At 41.4% G+C, this 25000-nt stretch overlaps 2 protein-coding genes across 8 annotated transcripts in view; one reads left to right on the forward strand and one right to left on the reverse strand.

Moving 5' to 3' along the window:
• The window catches only part of itgb4 (integrin, beta 4), a 30557-nt gene extending 17240 nt beyond the window's left edge, over nt 1–13317 (forward strand). For 2 of the 6 annotated variants that reach the window (XM_053680530.1, XM_053680529.1), the window contains 24 exons: nt 25–70; nt 287–481; nt 1142–1245; nt 1437–1495; nt 1822–1845; nt 1970–2118; nt 2208–2387; nt 3047–3195; nt 3295–3499; nt 4545–4862; nt 5019–5167; nt 5329–5509; nt 5739–5876; nt 5993–6175; nt 6327–6461; nt 7744–7908; nt 8139–8285; nt 8558–8668; nt 9063–9212; nt 9324–9512; nt 9603–9758; nt 10446–10604; nt 10963–11079; nt 11333–13317. In XM_053680530.1, coding sequence (XP_053536505.1) covers nt 25–70; nt 287–481; nt 1142–1245; nt 1437–1495; nt 1822–1845; nt 1970–2118; nt 2208–2387; nt 3047–3195; nt 3295–3499; nt 4545–4862; nt 5019–5167; nt 5329–5509; nt 5739–5876; nt 5993–6175; nt 6327–6461; nt 7744–7908; nt 8139–8285; nt 8558–8668; nt 9063–9212; nt 9324–9512; nt 9603–9758; nt 10446–10604; nt 10963–11079; nt 11333–11463 — 3540 coding nt within the window. In that variant the 3' untranslated portion in view covers nt 11464–13317. Of the gene's footprint in view, nt 1–24; nt 71–286; nt 482–1141; nt 1246–1436; nt 1496–1821; nt 1846–1969; nt 2119–2207; nt 2388–3046; nt 3196–3294; nt 3500–4544; nt 4863–5018; nt 5168–5328; nt 5510–5738; nt 5877–5992; nt 6176–6326; nt 6462–7029; nt 7380–7743; nt 7909–8138; nt 8286–8557; nt 8669–9062; nt 9213–9323; nt 9513–9602; nt 9759–10445; nt 10605–10962; nt 11080–11332 lie in introns of those variants that run through there. The other 4 variants (XM_053680531.1, XM_053680533.1, XM_053680532.1 and 1 more) reach the window with 4 other exon arrangements.
• Nucleotides 13318–13723: 406 nt separating this feature from the next.
• Nucleotides 13724–25000, reverse strand: part of cept1a (choline/ethanolamine phosphotransferase 1a) — an 11717-nt gene continuing 440 nt past the window's right edge. Inside the window, exons 2-9 of one of the 2 annotated variants that reach the window (XR_008396497.1) lie at nt 24368–24610; nt 24050–24197; nt 23682–23823; nt 23413–23497; nt 19864–19995; nt 18674–18832; nt 18186–18358; nt 13724–16948 (exon numbers count right to left, since the gene is read on the reverse strand). Coding sequence is in view for 1 of the 2 variants with exons in the window: in XM_017467507.3 (XP_017322996.1) it covers nt 16826–16948; nt 18186–18311; nt 18674–18832; nt 19864–19995; nt 23413–23497; nt 23682–23823; nt 24050–24197; nt 24368–24610 (1158 nt within the window). In the remaining variant the exon portion in view is untranslated. The remainder of the gene's footprint in view (nt 16949–18185; nt 18359–18673; nt 18833–19863; nt 19996–23412; nt 23498–23681; nt 23824–24049; nt 24198–24367; nt 24611–25000) is intronic. The other variant, XM_017467507.3, reaches the window with a different exon arrangement.

Here is a 25000-nt window from a genome sequence, read left to right on the forward strand (position 1 = left end):
TGTATGTATGTATGTGTGTCTCAGGCATGTTTGGCTCGGCTGTTTGCCTGCTGTCCGTGCTGTGCGATGGGTAATTTATTATTTTTTATCTCTATAAATTGATCAATTTTAACTGTATGTTCTGGATTGATATACTTATGTATATTACAAATAAAATTGAATTGAATTGAACTTTTATCCTACACAATCTGGATGTTATGGACATTACGGATCACGGTGTGATGTGATGTTGGGAGTTCTTCTTTATGTCAGTCACTCATGGTTCTGGTTCTGGTTCTGTGTGCAGGTCGTATGGTGGGATTTAAAGAAGATCACTACATGCTGCGTCAGTCTTTACTGAGCTCGGATCACTTGGACACGCCGCTGGTTCGGACCGGGCCGCCTAAGAGCACAGACGTGGTGCGCTGGAAAGTGAAAGACAACATCCACCGTGGACCGAACCACCCTCAGAACCAGATCCAACCCAACCCCAAAGAAATCAGTGAGATTCTCACACTGACATCGGTGTTCATAGAGTTTATGAATTCTCCTTTAGACCAGATAAAGTCGATCAGCTGAGACGTCTCTTCTGTGTGAAGTTTCTTTAGTTTTGTATTGGCGCTACAAGGCTAATGCTAATCTAGCTAATAAGTACCGGAAGTGTGTTTCACCCAGAATGCTTATTGGCGAGATTTAGTGACACAGCGGGACTTCCTGTCACCTATAATCTTCAGCTAAACCTCACTGCATAAGCCCCGCCTCCCAGACTTATAAAGTGGATTTGCAGCAGGACTGCTGATGTTTTAGCCAGTTGTTTGTTTAAAAAAAAAAAAACTGATTATAGAGTTTAAAATTGTTTGAATTGAGTTTATAAAGATTTCAGTGTGTGTTTATTTTCAGCTAGTTACACTTTTTTTGTTTTGTTTTTTTAGACATTTGCTGTTAGCCGACAGTGTTACGACATTTAGGATAAAGAGACATTTTGGGTATTTTATTAAAATCCATATTGGGGTGTTAATTAGAAGATTATTTGGGGCATATATGATTTAATGCATTTGAAATTTATTCGAATATAAGTTCTTTCAGTTTGAAGCTAAAATGAAGAAAATAACACAGTTTTGTCTGTAAATGTTTATTTTTTGTTGATTTTCCTTCTCTTTAGTCGACTTCCCGCTCTCACTGCGGCTCCACAGACCGTTTTCTGACGAACTTTCACGTCCAGAAGGTCGCAACACTGAAATCCTCAAACAGGAAGTGGAGGAAAATGTGAGTCACCTGCTCACCAGCACATTAATGTTGTTATTTATTTTACGATCCTCACTGCATTATACAGCATCTCTCAGTAATATCAGTAATATCTCAGTGGAACCTCAAAACATCATCATCTGTGTACTAGAAATATGATTTTTAATTAATGATAATTAGAAATGTTTTAATGAGTTTAATGTTTTTTTCAGCTGAATAACGCATTCAGACAAATTCCCGGTGTTCACCGCGTGCAGAAAACCAGATTCAGGTGAGGTCAGGAAGCAGAGTGTCTTAAACTCGTCCTAAACTACAGAAAAGATGAATAATTTAAGCAATTTAAGCGTGGTTAGTGTTACTGCATCATAGAATACCAGAGCCAATCAGGTTCCGGTATGCAAATGATGCCCATTGCATAATTAAAAAAAAATTTTTTATCTGGATTTGACATGGTGGGAAAAAAGTTCTGCTTTTGTGCTTCTGCGGATTTTTCTGATTTTTTTTTATATATATACTGAGATTTATTTGTGTTTATTTTTTCCTGCTCTATATATTTATTGCTTTTAGTGACAAATGTTGTAAAATTCGTTTTCACAGGACACAGAGAAATGCAGGAAAGAGGTAACATTATAATAAATACATATCTAATAAATATAGAGTCTTATATGAGGTAGCAAATAGTTTTATTTATTAGATTTATTCGAAATATTATGACTTACACGCCTCCCTGTTTCCCCTTCATCAGGCAGAACAACACAATCGTGGACACGGTTCTCTCGGCTCCTCGTTCCAGCTACCGCGACATCGTTAACCTGACGGATAAACAGGTGCAGGCTGGGAATTTCAGCGATATGAAAGTAGTGCCGGGTTACTACACAGTGGCCACGGACAGAGGTGAGAGGTTAAAGAGGGAACAGTTTGCGAATGTGTGAAATAAAAAATTCTGCTTAAAAATCTGGATTTGTTCTACGTTCATGTCTCAGAGGCGACGGGGGCGGTGGAGCTGCAGGAGGGCGTGGAGTCTGTGGATGTTCGGGTTCCGCTCTTCATCAAAGATGAGGATGATGATAAGAAACAGCTGCTGGTGGAGGCCATCGACGTTCCGGTGGGAATCGCAGGCATCGGAAAACGCTACGTCAACATCACAGTGATTAAAGAACACGGTGAGACTCCGCCTCCCTCGTCCACTTCCCCTCGAACACGCCTCAGGGTTTTTCCAGATTTGTTCGATTTTACAGGAAATCATTCAGCATCTCTACCGACTTCATGATTTATCCAGTTTCTAACAATAAGCTTTAAATAAACAATATATAAAGATCATCAAAACGAACTGAACAAAGTGTGTCAAAAATCAGCCAATCAGAAGATGAAGGCAGGAACAAGAAAAGACACACCCTTACGCTTTTACATAAACTACGGTTATAACACAAGATGGCATGTGTGTAGTGTAAACAAGTGTAAATAAGAACAACCTTAAACTAAATACTTCTTATTTCAAAAATATAGGATTTAATTGTGTATAAATTAGATAGTTGTAGTTTAGTTAGCGAGCCAGCATTAATTAGATGTAATTATATGCGAATATTTGTAAAAGTATAATTTATTTATAATTATTTAAAAGTAAATGTATTAATTATTGTTTCTACTACATGCAGAACATGGATTTTGTATTTCTGTAACGCTTTGTGTTAATTTGGTTTTGAGAAAACTGTTTATCTGTTAGATCTTAATAATAGTAAATATGTTTTGTGCATTGATTAGACATCTACAACTGTTAATTGTGTGTGTCTGTGTGTGTGTGTGTGTGTGTGTGTGTATGCAGCTAAGAGCGTTCTGACCTTCCTTCAGCCCTCGTACACTTTTGCTCGGCAAGATGGCGTAGCTAACATCCCGATTAGCCGTGACATCATTGAGGACGGTCGCACTCAGGTCACCTACTGCACCAGAGACCTCACCGCCAAGGACAAGAAGGTAAGGTCATAGGTCAAGGTTTGGATTAATGTACATAAACTTGACGTGTACTGTGATTGTTGTGTAAACCAAGAACGTTGTTCTGTTTGAACCCCTCAGGACTACATCTCAGTAGACGGAGATCTGATGTACCAGCCTGGAGAAACTCAGAAGATGGTTCCTGTGAAACTGCTGGAGCTCGGGGAAGGAGACGCCCTGTTGGATAAACAGTCCAAACAGTTTGTGATGGATCTGAGCAACCCACGTCAGGGCGCTAAACTCGGCAAATACCCGCGAACCACCATCAACATCGCCGACAAACCAGGTGAAGCTCAGACACACGACGCAGGAGGGGGAGGGGTCACCGCAGGTCAACACACCAATATAATCAGTTAAAATAAAGTAAATTCAGAAGACGTGATCATGAATTTAGTGTAATCAACATAAATAAACACTGAATATTAAAGTCAGAAATGAATATGAAGAGCGACATTTTAATCTGCCAAGCTAGCGAGGAAATTAGGTTAATCTTAGCTAGCGAAAGTCGTAGCTGAACCCAAAATGTTTGATGAACTAATTAGCTACTGGGGATTAAACCATCTGATACGTTGAAGTTTTCCTGAAGTAAGGAACCATTTACTTAACATTTATGGAAGGAGTCTCCAGTTTCAGCGCTTTTTAAAAGTCAGAGGTAACATGATAAGCTTTGTTTCGTTTCTTTGTCTTATTAACTTGAAGAGAGAGAATAAAGAGAGGGAATAGAGAGAGAGAATAAAGAGAGGGAATAGAGAGAGGGATGGTGAGTTTACGAGTGTTTATAGCTGCTGTAACATAAGTGACAACAAGAACTAACTTGCTTCACAAACATTCCACAACATTATATGTAACTATAAAAGAATATAAAAGTATGTGTTGTTTTGTAGTTAATCATTTTTTTAATTGTTAGTAAATAGCTGTGATATAAGAGGAATAAAACATGCTGTTATTGGAGAATAATGAACTATAGGGCGGTAACAGTAACTCCGCTTCATCACACCACCCCACAGCACGTCCTGTTTTATTCCTTACTTAGCTGAGTAATAAAACAGTTACGGTAGAAATATGGTGAGATTCAGGAACTAGTAGTGAACTATGGTACAGAGGTGCAGGTACAAACATTCCAGATGTGTGTCACAACATCAAGTTCCGTACATGAAACTAATTGTAGCACATTTATTTGTTTAAAAAAATCCATAAATGAAAGATTCATTTATCAAACAAAGACCAGAAACATGATCTGGATGTCCATGGTTCTCCAGGCAGTTCGTCCAGCCCAGTAACCAATAATGTTAATATCAAAGTGAATATTATTTCCTCTCTCTGTGTGTTAGATCCGAGCGTGATCATGTTCAAGAACACCACGCAGAACTTCAGCATATCCGACGCGCTCTACAACATCCCTGTGATCCGCACTCAGGGTCTGGAAAACCCCTCCACCGTTAACTGGCGCACAATCTCCTCCCGCTTCAACCTGTCCGGCCCAGTCAAGTTCGCCCCAGGAGATATGGAGAAGAACATCGTGATCGACCCTCGTATGCAGCAGATTCCCTCCAAACCAGAAACCTTCCAGCTCGAGCTGTATGACCCGAGCCCTAATAGCCTCGTCCGAGACAGGAAGACCACGCTGGTCAACATCACTGATTCCAAAGGTGAGGCATTCTGTCTGGAAAAAGTCTGAATCTTCTGACTTCATGACTTCGTTGATTCCTGAGCTCCACCACACATGCTAATCCAACTTGACTGCGCCCATTGTTAGTAATCTATCCTTTTTTCTGTTGTTGTTGTTTTTTTGTTTCCTGTAACAGATGTCTTGACCAAGACAGGATCTCTTTCATTTAAAGCCCCGTCTCCCACTGGACGGATCTTTGCTCCGACTAACATCAATGCTACAGCTACAGGCCCTAAAAAGATCCTCCTTAACTGGAACCCTCAGTCTGGAGCCAAAGGATATAAGGTAACACACACATTTGACTAGACAGACAGACAGACAGACAGACAGATAGATAGATAGATAGATAGATTTGCACTCAGTAATAGTGTTTTGTAATAGTGTTAACTCTATTGCGATATGTAGATGACCTCCACCTGTGCGTTCATGATTCTGTTCACTTCCAGGTTAAGTATTGGATCTACGGAGACCCCGAAGCTGAAGCCCAGGTGGTGGACGTTAAAAGCCCTCATGCTGAATTGACGAATCTCTACCCGTACTGCGATTACGAGATGCGTGTGTGTTCATATAATGCTCAGGGAGACGGGGACTACAGTGACATCGTGCCGTGTCAGACTCTTGAAGATGGTGCGTTACTCAGTCAAATAATCTGATGATAATAGGAGCTCAGTTTTCACTGGTTAGCATGTGGTAACTGGGATCATGCTAACTTGTCATTGTTAGCTTTTATTCATACACTCCTTGGTTCAGGTGTGTTTGGAAGTGAAATATAGAATTTAAAGGTGAAGGTTTTATGGAACTGTTCTGAAATCTTTGTTCTAAATGTCCATTCCCATTTGGTGTCCTTTCTGTGCAGTCCCAAGTGAACCAGGCCGCCTGGCCTTCAATGTCATTGGCCCAACTGTCACGCAACTGAGCTGGGCAGAACCAGCAGAGCCCAATGGTGTGATCACAGATTATGAGGTCGTCTACACACCCATCAATGAGGACAGCAGTAAGTGGCAAGATTTGTGTAGCATTCATGTGAAAAACTAAAAACAGTCAACCATTTGGACATTTGTCTTCCCCTGGATACCCCTGTGTATCAGATTCTGACTTTATTTAATTTAGAACCCATTGGACCTGATAAGAAGGTGAAGATTGACAACCCCAAGAAGCGCATGTTGCTTATTGAGAACCTGCAGCAGTCCCAGACATACCGCTACAAAGTGCGTGCTAGCAACAAGGTGGGATGGGGGCCATACAGAGATGCCACCATCAATCTGGCAACCCAACCTCACAGACCCATGTCCAGTAAGTCTGTTAGGAGAAATTTGTGATTTGCATGTTTGCCATAAATACACAGGTATAATCTGGACATTATTACTTTTCCTGGGGTTTGGACACAGTAGCTATTCTGGCTAAGATTCTGATTGCCCTTGTGTCTACATTTTTTCTCCAACAGTTCCCATTATTCCTGATATTCCTATTGTGGATGCAGAGGCGGGGGATGATTATGACAGTTTTCTCATGTACAGTAATGAAGTTCTTCGTTCACCCACCTCCAGCACCAGACCCAGCGTGTCAGAGTTCTCCGAAGGTGAGCAAATCCCCTGCTGGTTGCATGCTTTCATGCCCTTGCTGGTTTTCATTCACTGCTAGCATCCTTTTAGCTGGCACAAACTTTGGTTATTGTCCAAAGTATACATATATATTATATGTTGGATTTTGAAGTTTTTACAGGGGGAACACTGCTTTCATACTGCACCTCTGAATCATTTTAAATGCTCTCTTTACCTTTGGATCGCCTTCGCCATCACCATTTGGATGCTCTATTGAACCTTCTGTGGTAAGATGATGTGCTAGCATCATCATGACTTGAACGACCTAGGATTCAGAAATTGCCTGATATAATTTTATACAACATAAATGTCTTGGAAATGTCTGAAGTTTTATCTTATTATCTGTTTACATTCGATTGCACGGGTATCTGGGTCGATTTTAATCCATGTGCATTTGGGATCTCCGGCTAAAACCTTTGGCATCAAGATCTTAACATGGGAATCTCCTTCTCTTTATTGCTTTGCTTGAATGTAGTCACTAACCATAGCTTGCCTACCTACCTGTCCTCCATGCTCTGCTTGCTTCCCCCCACATGAACACTGAAGGCAAGCGGTGGAAGCACGTTAAACTAGTGGGATCAGACCTGGATCTCCGTACGGTGTCCTGGAAACTGCCTGCTGATGTCATCTCCACCCGAAGCACAAGCACGAGCACTTTGGAAAGTGATGATATGCTGGTCCCTGCTCATTCCCAGATCCCTCATCCAAGTGGCTCTTTCCAGTACCCTCTACATGGTGGCTGTTTTGAGAACTCTGTGCAAGGTGGCCATTTCCAGAACCTTCCACAAGGTGAAGATCTCAACATGTCCCCTGTTAGACCGCATGCCAGCATACCCCTACCCTTGCCACCACTCTGCTGCCATGCTGTACAATCTATGTGAAACCTGTTCTGGATTGCTAGCTTGTCTCAAAATGCTGCTGCTGTGCTTTTGGTTGGTGTCAAGCGGAAATCTGTAGGTCGAACTACCTTCTGGTGAGCAAATGAGAACACAGATGATGAATGTAACGGCTTACACCCGAGGGAATCTGCTAATACTGTCACTAGTCATACAAACCCTGCTGCTGCTACATCTGACATTGGAGAAAGAAGGTTCTTCTAGTCTACAGCAATATGGAAACTGTCTATTCCACATGACCGAGAGAACAGTCAGACATTTCTGGGCAACTGTTTTGAAGTCTGACCCCTACCCTCTGATAGCTGGACATTCATACTACTTTCTTGGTGCTAATGCTAGTTTGTTCCCTTCTTTGTATCAACAGACCAGAACATAAATGGAAAGTGGGATCAAGGGTTCCTGTTCCCAGGAGGAAGTGGTTCCCTGTCACGCAACATCAGCACTTCTTCAACTAGCTACAGTGTCTCACCCCGCCCTGGTGGTGCCAACCAGTCAGTGGAGACCAATATGACTTACATAACCAACAAAGGTTTGCACATGGCCAGAATTTTTATTGTTGATTATAAAGCTGTACATTGAAAGCAATCTTTCTGCATAGCTTAGCTAGTCTGACTTTTAAATATCCAAAGTTTATTAGATTAGGATGGGAAATTAAAGTTACTGGGGGGTTGAATTCCACAAGATGGATTATAGAGTTTTTAGCCATCGCAAAATTAACTCAACTGCCAATAATTGCTTGAAATTACAATTTCCTTCCAGGAGGATCTGTGCCTCGCAAGCATGACATCCACACAGACGACGTGATCATGAGAAAACGATCCGAAAACAGGACTTATTATGATAATGATGGTGTAAGAGACTCCATTGTGATGAGCGACTTGACTGGAGGATTCTCTGACATTCTAAGTAAGTAGATTGTCTACAGGTGTGTATGTGTTTGCGTATCCATGCTTCAGCTCAAAGGCATTGTTCCATGTTTAAAGTAATGGATGGCAAGAATTACAGCTTTTGGCAGGAACCTGTGGTTGCCTATCGCTCAAACTCTCACTGACTCCTCCTTTAACATTCGCTCTGCTCTGCCATGTCTCTCCTCCATGCATTGCCATGCCTGTCTGTCACTATCCTACCCCATCCTGCCGTGCACTTCCCTGCCATGGCCTGTGGTGGCGCACTTTCAGGCGGTTCTAGCTTCAGCCAGACTACAACCAGCTACAGCCTGAACTCCCGCGTTCACAATCACTCAGACGACATCAACGAAGCTCTGCAGAACCTGGACAGGGTTCTCCAGGGTGAGTGGATATGGAAGCAACCAAATCTAAACCGTGGAGTTCAAATCTAGTAACAGAAACTCCTCTTTGGATTGGTTGATAAATGCAGTTCCAGGAGCCGTAAGAACCCAGTGGTTTATAATGTTTGCAATTTCCAAACCTGGAATAGCTGGATTAGCCCTGAAGTTCTTGTTTTAATATTTTTTTTCTTATTCATAATTCTGTGTAGTGGTTAATTAACAAAACTTTCATGAAGTAAACCACATGTTAAGGTAACATCGAGAATGTTAATGTTCTAACTGGTATGCGATTAGTTAAGCAGGCTTGCCTTGCAGAGTCATTTCGAGCTTCTATCATGCTGTTGTTACAATCAGCCCAGAAATTAAATGTTTATGAAGGGTTGTATGTTATCTAGATACTCGGCTGCAACGTGGAGTCCCTGAAACCCCAAGCAGGCTGGTGTTTTCAGCTCTGGGTCCCACGGCACTGAAGGTCAGCTGGCAGGAGCCCCACTGTGAAAAGCCAATATTAAAATACTCTGTCCTCTACCAGCTTCTCAGTGGAGGTCAGTAACAATGCTAAGTGGCTCCTATCTATCAATAGTCAAATTGTGATCCTTGACAGAAATTTCTACGTAATGCTAGATGTGTAATTTTGTACATAACGTTCTTTGTAGGTGAAATGAAGCGCTTGGACATCACTAACCCTGCGCAGAACTCTGTGGTGGTTCAGGACTTAATGCCCAACCAGTCGTACCTGTTCAAGGTAAAAGCTGAGAGTCAGGAGGGTTGGGGTCCAGAGAGAGAAGGAGTCATCACCATTGAGTCTGCTGTCGACCCCAAGAGCCCCCTCAGCCCTGTGCCAGGTAAGAAGGCTTGATGGTGTTGTTGGTTTATCAACTACAAATACATCCATATCGCAGAATTTCTGACCCGACATGGTGGTGTGTTTTCAGGGTCTTCATTCACTCTGAGCACACCCAGTGCTCCAGGTCCGCTGGTGTTCACCGCATTAAGTCCAGAGACTCTCCAGCTCAGCTGGGATAAACCACGAAAACCCAACGGCGAGATCTTGGGCTACGTGGTCACCTGTGAACAGCTGCACGGTGGAGGTCAGGGTCCAACAGTAACTAAACATTCCCTGTATTCAATATTCCTATTCCAAATCATTTGACATTGGCGTTAGGTTCCAGGTCACTTCATCCTTTCATCTTTTAAAAACTATAATAATTGTACTTCAGTAGTTTTAGCAATAATCTGTCATTTGTGTTGAAATTTAAGCCAGATTGATCTTGGAACATGATTTTGGGATAAGTACAGACATTTGCTTCAGTTACAATCCCCAGTGTGCATTAAATTCTGTTTAAAGCTATTTTATTAGTTCATATATTTATTAGTGGCCTGTTTTGCATGTTATCATTTCTGCTGTTTATAGTTTATAGTTTAATAAGTTAATGGTTGTTGTAGCCAATAGTTTCAGTTATCAGAATTTTTATTTATAATCAATGGTGCTAAGATGATATTTGACAGAGGGGCACAGTGCCTTAGTGGTTAACACATTTCCCTCGCACCTCTGGGGTTGGGGTTTGAATCCTGTGTGTATAGAGCTTGCGTGTTCTCACTGTGCTTTGGGTGTTTCCTCAGAGTACTCTGGTTTCCTCCCCCAGTCCAAAGACATGCGTTGTAGGCTGATTAGCATGTCCAGATGGTCCGTAGTGTGTGAATGTGAGTGTGTGTGATTGTGGCCCCCCCCCCCCGTGCCCCGATGGATATTTGACAGAATTGTATTATTTGTGCAGGAGATCAGCGCTCCTTCCAGCTCAGCGGGAACTCGGCCACGTCTCTGACCGTTTCTGATCTGAGTGAAAATGTGCCGTATAAATTTAAAGTACAGGCTCAGACCACGCAGGGCTTCGGGCCGGAGAGAGAGGGGATCATCACTATCGAGTCTCAGGATGGTATGACACACACACACACAAACGCACGCACGCACACGCACACTTACACACACACGCGCACACACACATGCGCGCACACACGCACACACGCGCACACACACGCACACTTACACACACACTCACACAAACTTTTATACATATCTCATTTCAACACCTAAATACACAACATAAATACAAGTAGCACCCAAACATAGTATGCAGTCTGATATAACAACTTGGTATTATTTAACATAGATATTATACAATATATAATGTAATATACCTTTCTTTCTGTCTCTTTCATTCTGCCTTGTTCTCTCTCTCTCTCTCTCTCTCTCTCTCTCTCTCTCTCTCTCTCTCTCTCACTATGTGTCTATAGGTTCTATGGGTCAGTACAGCAGTCAGTCTGTGATGAAGAGAGAAATGTTTAATTTGCCATCACAGAACTCGTCACAGACAACACACACCATGTTCACCGAACCCTTTATCACACCAGGTGACCTGTCTGTCTGTCTGTCTATCTGTCTGTCTCTATTAATCTATCAGGCAAATTCCCCAAAATTCCCCTTACAGTTAATTATTATTAATATCTTTATCTGTGAGTGGAGAAGCGTCTTTATCATTATAACACAGGTTTACTCTGAGACTCGGCACCCAAACACCTTAAACAAGGGCTAATAATTTTATATTTTAATCGTTGCTAACGTGTGTGTGTGTGTGTGTGTGTGTGTGTGTGTGTGTCCTCTCAGAAGGTATGATGATGTCGAGCAGACAGGTCACACAGCACACGGAGATGAGTGGTAGCATCACGCGGCAGGTGGAGATGGTGCAGAGAGGAGTGACGTCCACCGTCACCAAGAAACAATATTATGAAGCCTGAACACGGATAACACGCTAACCTGGTGTGTTCAGTAACACACACACACACACACACACACACACACACACACACACACACACACACACATACACACCTGAACATCATCTGTGTACTGGTATGAACACGAGTATAACAGTGAGAATGACTGAAACACATTCACACCAGAACCATGTGTGTGTGAAATACAGAAACTGCACACGTACACGGCGATATTTAGCTTCAGTATTGAAATTTTACAGAAGCCCTGAACTGGAAAACCATGCTGAAGTGCAATGTCCTTATTCTGACATAAACAACATACGGTGTTAAACATTAAGTCAAAATACGTTATTAAGCTGAAATAATATCTTGAAATAACAAGTTAGTACGTAACGAAGTCAAAATAAAGACGTAGTACTTCAGCTTTAATATGTTTTTTTGCTTCTGTAGTCAGTAAAGTCTCCAGTGTGGGAATGTTCCTGAAACAGTTGGCTTTAAAATACAGTGATATGGTCTGAGCATTTTACAATAATAATAATAATAATAATAATAATAATAATAATAATAATTCACTTTACACTGCAAAACATGTATTGAATGTAAACCGAATGTTCTGTGCTTTAGTGTACACACGTATACATCCATCTCACATATCTGCCTTTAGATATTTGAATTATTTTAGGGTTTGTTTGTTGTTTGTCTGTTTATTATCTACTTTTTTTACGTTATATTGATGAACATGATGAATTATGAATTATACGTATTAAGTTAACGCTCCAGTAAAAGTTTGGAGTTAAAAAAAAAGTAGATTAGCACCGCCATCTGCTAGGCCTTTCACTGTACGGCCAATCAGAGACCATAATTTCATCACGTGACTATTTTCAGGCGGGGGGGGATTCAACTAGGCCACTATTCCACATATACCTAACATAAAGCACTTTTAAAATCATATTTTTTTTTATAAACCAGTCAGTAAAGTTATTATGCTGAAATAATAGTAAAATTATTCGACAGCTACAATTTTAAATTAATTTACTTATGCTAACAGCTAACCGAGAAGCTCTAGCTAGTTAACCTTAGCTTGCTAGCCAATTTATTAGTCATTACACATCTCCATTTATTTATTTCTCATTCAATTATAATTTAAAAAAAAACGTTCTTAATATACCTTCAGTGACATGATTCCATAATAGATCTCTTTTTATTCTCATAATTCTGATGTAAATTCTGCCAAACTGCAGCTAGTTAGCCTGTTAGCTGCAGCTAGCGCATTGAAATCGTAGAATCCCATCATGAACTTGTTCATTTTTATTCTTATTTTTCTTTTACAACTAAAAATATAGTTTTCCAACAATAACTGCTGGTGGTGTTGAATGAAAAGTGTCATTTATGAGCTGCATCAGGATCTTCTCTTGAAAAATGTCTTTACCAAAGTATCAAAATCTGTATTATTTTAACTTTATTTCATTTTACTGTTTGCATGTTTATTATTATATTTTTACTGTCCATTTTCATCATATTACAAACAGCTTGAGTCTCGGTTACATAAAAACAGTAATATACTGATTAAACTGCAGGTTATTGTTTTTGCATGTTGTAAATATGTTACTGAAATTTGGATTTAAAATGTTTTTGTTTTTTGTTTTTTACACACAACACTACATTACTCTGGGGAAACATGACTCTGTCTGTCAATATTTTAACTATTATACTGTACTATTTTGAAAAATATATTTGTATATTAAATATGAGGATGAACACTTTGGGTTTTTTAATGTGACCAAATCAGCAAACTTTTCACTTTAGATTCAGTTTCATTCGTTAATCACGACAGATTTCCATTTAATAAACAATAAAAAATAATTGGTTAATAAAGTGTTTCAATCTGTTTATTAAAAATATTGAAGCTGAAATCATTAATAATTAGTATAACTGAATAACTATATTTACAGCAGATTAAATAAACAGTATATTTTGTATTAATAATAATAATAATAATAATAATAATAATAATAGGGTTAGGGTTAGCCATTCACAGCATTAACTGTGTTTTTCAGGTGAGTGAAAAAGTTTGCATCCCCTTACAAGAAGCTCTCCTTTTTTCTGGACGTGAAATGTCCTCAGTTCACTCACCGCTATATAAACTCACAAGTTCTTTTCCCTGCAGACTTTCACACGAGAACTGCACGCGTGATGAAATGTATAATTCTTTTAAAATTATTTTTCTGCTCACACTCCGTTTGTACGACAGAGAGACAGAAAGAACGACTGAGACGCCACATTTGTGTTGATGTTAATATAACAGTCTTTATTTTTACACCGGAGACATTACAAATGAACTTTATTACAGTCAAGTGTAAAATTAAAATACAGAACACTTGGTGATCAGATGTTAAAAAAACAAGCAGGTGTTTACCCTGTCTGATCTTAATTTATGAATGGAGAACTTTTAAACTCTCGTTAGTAAGAAGAAAAAATAAAAAAAGCAAAGAAGGTGCTCTATTCTCCATTTCCTGGTCCTTGAGATCAGCGTTTCCTGACCTTTAAAATCCCCACTGTGTTTATATCACACCCTACACTGGAGAATAAACACTCTTCAGTTGTCCCTTTGAGGAACCCTTAAAGGTTCTATGTGCAGTGTTTCACGTTCAGAAAGAGTTCCAAGTAGAACCTGTTTGAAGAAGCTAAGAATCCTTCATTATCCAATGAACCCTTGAAGAACCTTGTTGAATGAAGGGAACAGAACCAACACTATGGTCTCACCCACTGTGGACGTGTCCAAAACCCCAACGCACCCTAATTAGCAAAGAACCTGTCTTTAACGGCCACATCTGGACACTGATCATTAACCCCACCCCTAATTTCTACCCCTTAACCCCCAGTTTTAACCCTACTCCATATCGCTATCTTAACACCTAATCTATTACAATACATTGTGCGATTGCTCATTAACACAAAATCATAAAACACTTCATAAGGTTAACAGTACATTGTGTAGCGAGCGCGACGTTTTGGACACACACTTCTCTAACACACCTGCTTTGGATTCACTCAGTACCGCACCTGTATTGAGGATAAAATGGGTGTGTTTGAGAAGAGAGAGATCGCATCCTGCTCACTACACAGTGCAAGATATTTATTTAAGGACTGTGAGAGGAAATGAATCAGCACACACATCGAGTGGAGTGTTAATGAGGTAGAGAGTTAAAGAAAACACTGTGTAGACACTGCAGACTCCTCCCACCTAATTTGCATATGCACAAGGTGGACCTTAAAGGTGCAATAAGCATTCTAAGCGTGCATCATTTTATTCTTTTTAACATTACCAACACTTTAGAAAGAAAATATTGAAAATGTCTACAAAGCACAGGCTCCCTTGGGCCATGCCCCATCAGGACACGCCTCTTAAGCCACGCCTTCCAAAGTTTAAAGGTACATTTAAGATGTTGTCCCACTGCATTTTAACACAGTCATTTATTTAGAAATGAGGAAATGGAGCTTAACCCCATGGTTTCAGCCACTTTAATGTGTTCCAAAAGGGAAGGTGTAGCGAGAGCAGATGATCTTTAAACAAGCTTAAGGTGTGAAACAACAACAATGGTCCGCACATTTTCTGTGGCTGAATTGTGTTTTATTGGGCATGGAGTACACTGTGTAGAGAACACAGAACCGCTACACCCCATGTAGTGAGCATAAAGTTAATAAGAATGTTATAGTCCTGTCAGTTATATACAGTGCTATCAATTATTATTATTGCTATTATTAATCATCATCATCACCACCACTAGAATGTTTCTGACAGTCACCATTGTGCTCGACCAATCAGTGACCAGCACTGCTTCTAGCTCTGCCCACACAGCCTAGACGACATGTTAGGGGTTACTGTAAATATTATGAAGCACACAGTCGAGGTGTTAAAATGAAGAAGCAGGAAGTCAGCATGCGAATACAGAACACAGTTTTTAATAAAATCAGAGACGTGATCCGTGCAGCAGTTCAAAGCAAAATAATAAAAATACCCGACAATTTATGAGAATAAAACTGGCCCTTTTTAAACTCGCTGTAACTTTCTGTACATTATCACTCTTATTTAGAAAAACTCTTACTGCACCTTTAAACTTCACACGTGAGAAACTCGTGTCTAAACGAAGGAGGAAAAACGTGAAACGGTTGGCGTTTAAAACATGGCGTGTGCATAGAGTTTAGTTTAACCGAGCGAGAAATAAAGGAGAAAGGCACGAGATCTTCAGGTCGTCACATTAACTCAGGAGTGTAAACACTGATTAAACGAGTCCGCACTCTCACACACAGTGTTCAGAGGTGGAGTTTAACTCATCACCATCCGCTAAAGGGCTCCAATACGGTTTCTCCCTCGTCCACTTCCCCTCGGTGGCCATGTTAAGGGACGGTACATTACATCACCAGCTTGGAGGAAGTTCATTCCATAAGCAGAAATTACCCAGAATGCACTGCATGGTTTTAGTGCATGAAGCTGTTTTGTGTTTTCATGATAGCTAGTTAGCATGCTAGTGTGTTAGCTAGATTACGCTTTAAACACTTTGGGGAAGTCAACAAGGGCATGAGAACAGTACTGGAGCACAGGGCAACGTTTCCACAGCTCCTCCAGCAGCTCATTTATTTTTTTAAATCACAAAAAGTTTCTTCTTTAAACATTTGTGGAAGACTTGTGTCCCGGTGTACGACTGCAACGTAACTGACAAATAATAATAATAAAAAAAAATACACAGACATTATATAAAACACAACACTGACCACACCTTGGCTGGACTGAGGCCACACCCCAAATGCCCCGAAACATAAAGCAGGAAGCAGTGAGCATTAAACGGATCCTCTAATGAGATCTAGACAAGTCTCCTGCAGTTCTTCGGCTCTCGCACTTCTGCTCTAACACACCTGATCAAACCTAACACACCCTTCACATGTGTGTGTTCATGCTAATCAAAAGCCTTTTTATTAGCATCTTATATTAGCATCAGAGGCAGGTGTGTGGAGGAAATCTACATTATGGCCCCGACCCACCTCTGACACGCCCCTGACACGCCCCTGACACGCCCTATTGAATGTGAGTGTGATTAGCTGAGAATCAACTTCCTGTTTATAATTATTATTAAAAACAAACAACAGAAATATTTAGCTTCAGTAACAAACGTTAACTTACACAAGAAAAATAATAAATGTTAATATTTAACGGAAATACAAAAATAATTCTATAATTAATTCCCAAATCTATGTAACGTTCTCTGTTCTGGAGAAGTCATTATTCAGAGTGTGTGTGTGTTGTTTTTCATTAGTTCACTGGACTGACTGAAGGAGTGTAACAGGAGGACGGAGGAGTTTTTGTGTGTGTGTGTGTGTGTGTGTGTTAGTGGTGGCTGTTGTGGCAGGTTTTGGGTTTCTGAAGGCTGAACACACTGATGTTGAGGTGAGAGGCGATCTGCTTACACACACTCGTACAGTAACACAGTAGATCACACGCAGAGAGCACCTGTATACACACACACACACACACACACACACACACACACAGAGAACACTTAGAATTTACAGAGTTAACAGAATATATAATATAAAAACACATTTAACGTTTTATTCAAATATTCTTTCAAAATCACAATGAAAAAAACTTCCTGAATTATGTATAGGTTTAAAATCAGTTTAAAAGTGCAATAGTTTGCACCCCCTTTCCGAATGTGGTGTATTATTATAAGCTTTAGTGATTCTTTGAGTAAGGGATAATCCAGGGTGAGGTTAGTGACGATGTGGAGGTAAAGAACCGCCGGGGTGACGCAGGGTGCATTAACATGGTGTAACACACACCTAGCAGTGGATTATCAAGATTATACGATGGTCACTCGCCAGTATTGACGAGTTCAATCCGACACTGATTATTGCAGCGCAGAATTTGACAGAAAAAATTAAAATAACAGTTAATTTTCGTTAGTTATTTTATATCCGGGTCGTTACAGCTAGAACGCCACCCACTCTAAATCATACATAGAGATAAAGGAGTGAAATAAGGTTACATTCTTTTGAATGAATTTTAATAAATCGTTATTAGAGAGATTGAAAGAGAGAGAGACAGAGAGTGAGAGACACAGAGAGAGACAGAGAGAGAGAGACAGAGCACGAGCAAGAGACAGAGAGGGAGAGACACAGAGAGAGACAGAGAGAGAGAGACAGAGCACGAGCAAGAGACAGAGAGGGAGAGACAGAGAGTGAGCAAGAGACAGAAAGAGAGACAGAGAGAGAGAGACAGAGTGAGCAAGAGAGAGAGAGGGAGAGACAGAGAGAGAGACAGAGAGAGAGAGACAGAGCATGAGCAAGAGACAGAGAGAGAGAGACAGAGAGAGTGTGTGTGTGTGTGAATTACAGCATCTCTACTAATAATAAAGCTGTGTGTAACTGTATGTTACTATGATTACAGGTGTTTTTAGGCAGCGCTTTCATTTAGAGTGGTGATTAAACTGACTGGGACTACTTGTGATATATACACGGTTTTAACGTAACGGTTTTAACCTTACAGCCAATCAGAATCCAGTATTTGGACAGACCATGGTATAAAGTGTCTCATTATTATTATTATTATTATTATTATTATTATTATTACAGTTAGCTTAAATAAAATGAATATTTCTATTATAATAGTGTTATAATTCTGCGATGGCGTGTAAGCCTTTGCCTTTTTAACAGCGGTACAGTGATTCTGCTGTGAGGGAACTCACCAGCGCCCCCCAGAGGAGGAAGTGTTCACTGAAGAAACTGTTAAAGTACTGATTGATAAAGAGCAGCAGCGGCGCAACGAATGCAGAATCACTGCGCTGCATCTCACTCTTCGTCATGTGGGATACCTGATACACACACACACACACACACACACACACACACACCCCAAAAACTATACAAATATAAAACCTTAAATAACGAAAAAAGAATGAAAAGTAAATAAAGCAGGCAGTAAATAATAATAATGTCAAGTGTTATAGATAAAAACCTTAATGATTAACAAATAAAAGGATTTATTTACTATAAAAAATATATAAATTATTCTTTTGTAAATAAATGGTGCTTTGCAACAGATTTATCAATTTACTGCAACTAGATTTGACCTGATAGACAAAAAATATCACTGCAATAATAATTATATTATATTCCATCACAGTATAGCTGTATTATATATATATTATATTTATATTATGTGGAGCGTCTTTACCACCAGGTGGTTGGTGATTTTAGCTGAGCCGAAGCCGAATGCTAAAACGAAGAGACAGGGGTTTTTCTCAAAAAGCTGCTCCGATGACATCTTATACACCAACACAGCCAAAAGCAACATCACTGTGATATGGAATGCTGGAGAGAGCACACTCGTCCCCTACAGAGAGAGAGAGACAGACAGAGAGAGAGAGAGAGAGACAGAGAAAGAGACAGACAGACAGAGAGAGAGACACAGAGAAAGCCCAAGAGCAGGAAGAAAAGTTCACTCTAACAGTGTTATCATTTATAATGTTTATAACATTTATATCACAAATCAAACTGCATTATTAGGTCACTTCCTGTCAGGCTCTTACAGGTTACTGGGAAACTGTGATCATGAAGATGATAAAGATATTGATCAGTAATGTTTAAGTAAAATCCCAGCTGTATGTAGATTACTGATCCGTGTCTGTAAAGCTCGAGGTTTTTATTGAAAACACATTTCACACGATTATATTGTTGTGTGTGTTAATGACCGTACAAAATCGGCAGGGGATCAAATACTTTTTTCCCCTCACTGTACATTCCTTTTATAAACACAAGAAGAAAAACATGTAGCATCTGTATCTCACTGAACACCACTATAATATATAAAAAATGAATGTCTGTAAATAATGCTGTGTTTATTCAAGTGTGTATTTATTTGATTTCAATGTTAAAATTTTTGCTTTTAAATGCACAGGTCAAGATGATGATGCTGCGCCCCCTACTGGTCATGCTAATGAGCTGAATAGAAAACATATCAGATTAAAAAAGTACTTCAGTTTTATGCAACAACTTCTACAAACTTCAGCAGTTAAACGAATAAAATGTGCTAACTGATATGTCCTTTACATTAATAATGGATTACGTCCATTCTAATTCACTAATATAATGTTCTAGTGTTTATTTATTGTCTCCGGTTCGGTTCTACACAAACACTAATCTCACACTGAACAACACGCAGAGGGAAATGTGCAGAAACATTCTGTACAATTCAGTTTTATTTGAACTGTGTCACTGTGTTTATATTCAGTATTTAGTTCAGTTTAGGTTCATTTTATTCTGATTTAAGACGTATTGTTCCTCATTTATCTGAATGACTGTGATGTAAATAAATCCTGATTGCAGGACGGTGGGATCAGTTACGTGTGTTGAGTTCAGACGTACCGCGATGGTGGAGCCGTTTTTGCCCATCCCGCCTGTGAAGATGACCCGGAAGTAGTTTGTGCAGGAAAATATTGCTCCCAGGAAGGTCAGGAAAGCGGGAATCATTTTCATCTGGATATTCAGCCCCAGGATCTGGTTTAATCACACACACACACACACACACACACACACACACACACACACACACACACAGGTCTGGTTTAAGCACATTTCCCTCTGAATGATGTGCAGAGTTTGTCTCTAACGTTTTAATATTTTGCTTTATTCTGTGTAATTGATTGAATGTACTAATCCGACACTGATGTTATTATAACTCTTAATAACTGCCGTGATCTGATTACACCGTGACGCTGGTGCTACGAACCTCTCAGTGATTAATATTAATAGCAGAGCTGAGTGAGACGACACAGATCACATCACCATATTTACCTACATTCCAACAATACACAATATATATCATAATATTCAATAAACTTACAAAAAATTATAATAACTAACTAATAATGAATAAAAAAATAAAAAAACAAAACTATAAAATATAATGTAAAGATAGAACGAAAATATAGAAATACATAGAAATAGAATATCAGAATATAATAGATATGACAAAGAATAATAAAAAAAAGAAATGGCATATTTTAAAAAAGATAAAATACAGAACATGACAATTTTAACGATTCTCACAAACATGTTTTTAATGGATTTAAATCTAAAATAAATATACTGTATACACTACGGCTCAAAAGTTTGTGGACGCTCGACTGAACCGTTTCTCATGATATTAAAAGGCTCTTGATCTGAAGGTGTGAGATTAAACGTGTGAAATCGGTGTCTTAGACAAAAATATCTTCATGCTGACGTGTTCTCTTCCTTCATTAGAAATCTAACGTTTTATTTATAAAAATCTTTATTTAAAACGGACGACTCTGAGAGAAATATTCTGAAAAGCAGGAGATAAAGAGTCCAGTGTAGGTGGGAAACTTTAATACTGTTTAAAAATCATCTCAGGGAAATTCCTCAAGAAATCCGGTGAGAAAACGCCAAGAATACACTTCTGTAAATCCCCGACGAAAAGGGCGTCGACTCTGAAGATGATAAAATACTCAACTGTTTAGATTTATGTAGAATTTAGAATTTCCATCGTTCCATTTGTTCCGTTATTCCAGAGTTTTGATGACTTTATTATTATTCTAAAATGTGGAAAAAATTTAAATAAAGAATGGAGTGTGTCTAAACTTTTGACCAGCAGTGTACTATGTTTAAGGTGCTTTAAATAAATAAATAAATACATACATACATACATACATACAAAGCTGTTTACAGCTAGAAAGTGAGCTGCTGTATCTCTTGGTGTTGTTTAAAGGTGGTGTTTGTTGTTATTAACAGTATTTAGTATTTATATATCAGCAGCGATGCATTAGCGTGGAGTTCCACAGGGCTCGGGTGTACAACGGTGTTGATGAAGCGACGCGCTCGGTGTGTGACGGTGTCGATGAAGCGACGCGCTCGGTGTGTGACGGTGTCGATGAAGCGACGCGCTCGGTGTGTGACGGTGTCGATGAAGCGACGCGCTCGGTGTGTGACGGTGTCGATGAAGCGACGCGCTCGGTGTGTGACGGTGTCGATGAAGCGACGCGCTCGGTGTGTGACGGTGTCGATGAAGCCACGCGCTCGGTGTGTGACGGTGTCGATGAAGCCACGCGCTCGGTGTGTGACGGTGTCGATGAAGCCACGCGCTCGGTGTGTGACGGTGTTGATGAAGCCACGCGCTCGGTGTGTGACGGTGTTGATGAAGCGACGTGCTCGGTGTGTGACGGTGTCGATGAAGCCACGTGCTCGGTGTGTGACGGTGTCGATGAAGCGACGCGCTCGGTGTGTGACGGTGTCGATGAAGCGACGCGCTCGGTGTGTGACGGTGTCGATGAAGCGACGCGCCCGGTGTGTGACGGTGTTGATGAAGCGACGCGCTCGGTGTGTGACGGTGTTGATGAAGCGACGCGCCCGGTGTGTGACGGTGTTGATGAAGCGACGCGCTCGGTGTGTGACGGTGTCGATGAAGCGACGCGCCCGGTGTGTGACGGTGTTGATGAAGCGATGTGCTCGGTGTGTGACGGTGTTGATGAAGCGACGCGCTCGGTGTGTGACGGTGTTGATGAAGCGATGTGCTCGGTGTGTGACGGTGTTGATGAAGCGATGTGCTCGGTGTGTGACGGTGTTGATGAAGCGATGTGCTCGGTGTGTGACGGTGTTGATGAAGCGATGTGCTCGGTGTGTGACGGTGTTGATGAAGCGATGTGCTCGGTGTGTGACGGTGTCGATGAAGCGATGTGCTCGGTGTGTGACGGTGTCGATGAAGCGATGTGCTCGGTGTGTGACGGTGTCGATGAAGCGATGTGCTCGGTGTGTGACGGTGTCGATGAAGCGACGCGCTCGGTGTGTGACGGTGTCGATGAAGCGACGCGCCCGGTGTGTGACGGTGTTGATGAAGCGATGTGCTCGGTGTGTGACGGTGTCGATGAAGCGACGCGCTCGGTGTGTGACGGTGTTGATGAAGCGACGCGCTCGGTGTGTGACGTGTTGATGAAGCGACACGCTCGGTGTGTGACGGTGTCGATGAAGCCACGCGCTCGGTGTGTGACGGTGTCGATGAAGCGACGCGCTCGGTGTGTGACGGTGTCGATGAAGCGACGCGCTCGGTGTGTGACGGTGTCGATGAAGCGACGCGCTCGGTGTGTGACGGTGTTGATGAAGCGACGCGCTCGGTGTGTGACGGTGTTGATGAAGCGACGCGCTCGGTGTGTGACGGTGTCGATGAAGCGATGTGCTCGGTGTGTGACGGTGTTGATGAAGCGACGCGCTCGGTGTGTGACGGTGTTGATGAAGCGACGCGCTCGGTGTGTGACGGTGTTGATGAAGCGACGCGCTCGGTGTGTGACGGTGTTGATGAAGCGACGCGCTCGGTGTGTGACGGTGTCGATGAAGCGATGTGCTCGGTGTGTGACGGTGTTGATGAAGCGATGTGCTCGGTGTGTGACGTGTTGATGAAGCGACACGCTCGGTGTGTGACGGTGTTGATGAAGCGATGTGCTCGGTGTGTGACGTGTTGATGAAGCGACGCGCTCGGTGTGTGACGTGTTGATGAAGCGACACGCTCGGTGTGTGACGTGTTGATGAAGCGACGCGCTCGGTGTGTGACGTGTTGATGAAGCGACGCGCTCGGTGTGTGACGTGTTGATGAAGCGACGCGCTCGGTGTGTGACGGTGTTGATGAAGCGACGCGCTCGGTGTGTGACGGTGTTGATGAAGCGATGTGCTCGGTGTGTGACGTGTTGATGAAGCGACGCGCTCGGTGTGTGACGGTGTTGATGAAGCGATGTGCTCGGTGTGTGACGTGTTGATGAAGCGATGTGCTCGGTGTGTGACGTGTTGATGAAGCGACGCGCTCGGTGTGTGACGGTGTTGATGAAGCGATGTGCTCAGGTTAGCAGCGTTTGGGGTTTACTGTAATAATTAAACACGAAGCCCTAACCATGTGAAGAAGTGAATTACCGTAGATTGCCAAAAAGCAGTTCCTCCGAGCGCAGACAGCAGGTAAACCATTACAAAGAAGATCTGCACTTCAGTCACATCGATGCTGCACACACACACACAAGCTCATGTCATTCAGTTTAGATTAATTAATGAATTATTAATTAACATTTTATACAATTTGATGATGGTGATGGTGGAGGTGATGATGATGGTGATGATGGTGGTGGTGAAGATGACGGTGATGGTGATGATGGTGGTGGTGATGTTGATGGTGGAGGTGGACTCACATGCCAAAGCGCAGTGTTCCTGAGACGTAGGTCTGCCAGTGAGCACAGTAGAACATGAACATGCCCACAAAACAGCAGAAGAACATCCAGTCAGGATTCGTCCCCATCTGAACCGCTATACATGTACCCAGAATCACAAACACTGCGCGCGCGCACACACACACACACACACACACACACACACGCATGTACAATCAGTTATACAGTATTAGGGATTATGTTCAGCAGCGTGTGGTGTCATGTAGAGCGTGTTCAGCAGTGTGTGGTGTTGTGCAGAGCGTGTTCAGCAGTGTGTGGTGTTGTGCAGAGCGTGTTCAGCAGTGTGTGGTGTTGTGCAGAGCGTGTTCAGCAGTGTGTAGAACACACACCAGTGGAGAGAGAGTCACAGCCGTGGTCGAACAGTTCTCCGAGTGGAGTGCTGCTATTGGTCCGTCTCGCCTGTTTACCATCGATGGCATCCAGTGACTGGTACATAAACAGCCCTACGGCACAAGACAGGTACGCCCATGTCGGAGCCTGAACACACACACACACACACACACACACACACACACACACACACACACAGTTTAGTGATGACGTGAAATAATATGCTTAGTGAAATATAACACTGCTCCACACTGAACAGGTTCATCATCAATACTTAGCTCCTGTTCTGAATATTCTCAGTGTGTGTGTGTGTGTACCTGCTCAGTAGCAGTAGGACAGTAGTAGGCAAGGATGAGGGTGGTGGTGACGTTGAGGGTAAGGCCGATGGTGGTGATGAGGTTGGGGGCGACCCAAAGGGGAATTTTCTCCACCAGCCAGCACCAGAACGGCTGCATGAGCGACTCCAGGACAGACTTCCCCTCACTGCTGTACCGGTGATCCTCCAACCGCTTCAACTGCTGCCGTGACAACCGTAACCCTGACAATACCATCTTTATAACCTGAACACACACACACACACACACACACACACACACACACACAGTGTGACCAATCAGAATTCAGAACTCAACACTGCTGTGGTATAAAATCATAAATCACAATAAGTTATGTTTAGATTATAATTGTGACATCTCTTAATAATAATAATAATAATAATAATAATAGCGCAGTATTGATCATGATCTCGCGATATTATATTGAAGTATCGCGGTGTTACTCGGTAATTTCCTCACATACCTTGAAGATAGTGTTGAACAGTGTAGAATTAAAAGTGAATTAAATTCATTAAAGACAGTTCAGCACAGATAAACAACAACTAATCACTAATCAATAACTACATATATAAACAAATAATTATAACTTATATTAACTTATAAAACAAAGAATTA

This window comes from Ictalurus punctatus, chromosome 5 (genome assembly GCF_001660625.3).
Source record: "Ictalurus punctatus breed USDA103 chromosome 5, Coco_2.0, whole genome shotgun sequence".
In the NCBI taxonomy this organism is placed as follows: domain Eukaryota; kingdom Metazoa; phylum Chordata; class Actinopteri; order Siluriformes; family Ictaluridae; genus Ictalurus; species Ictalurus punctatus.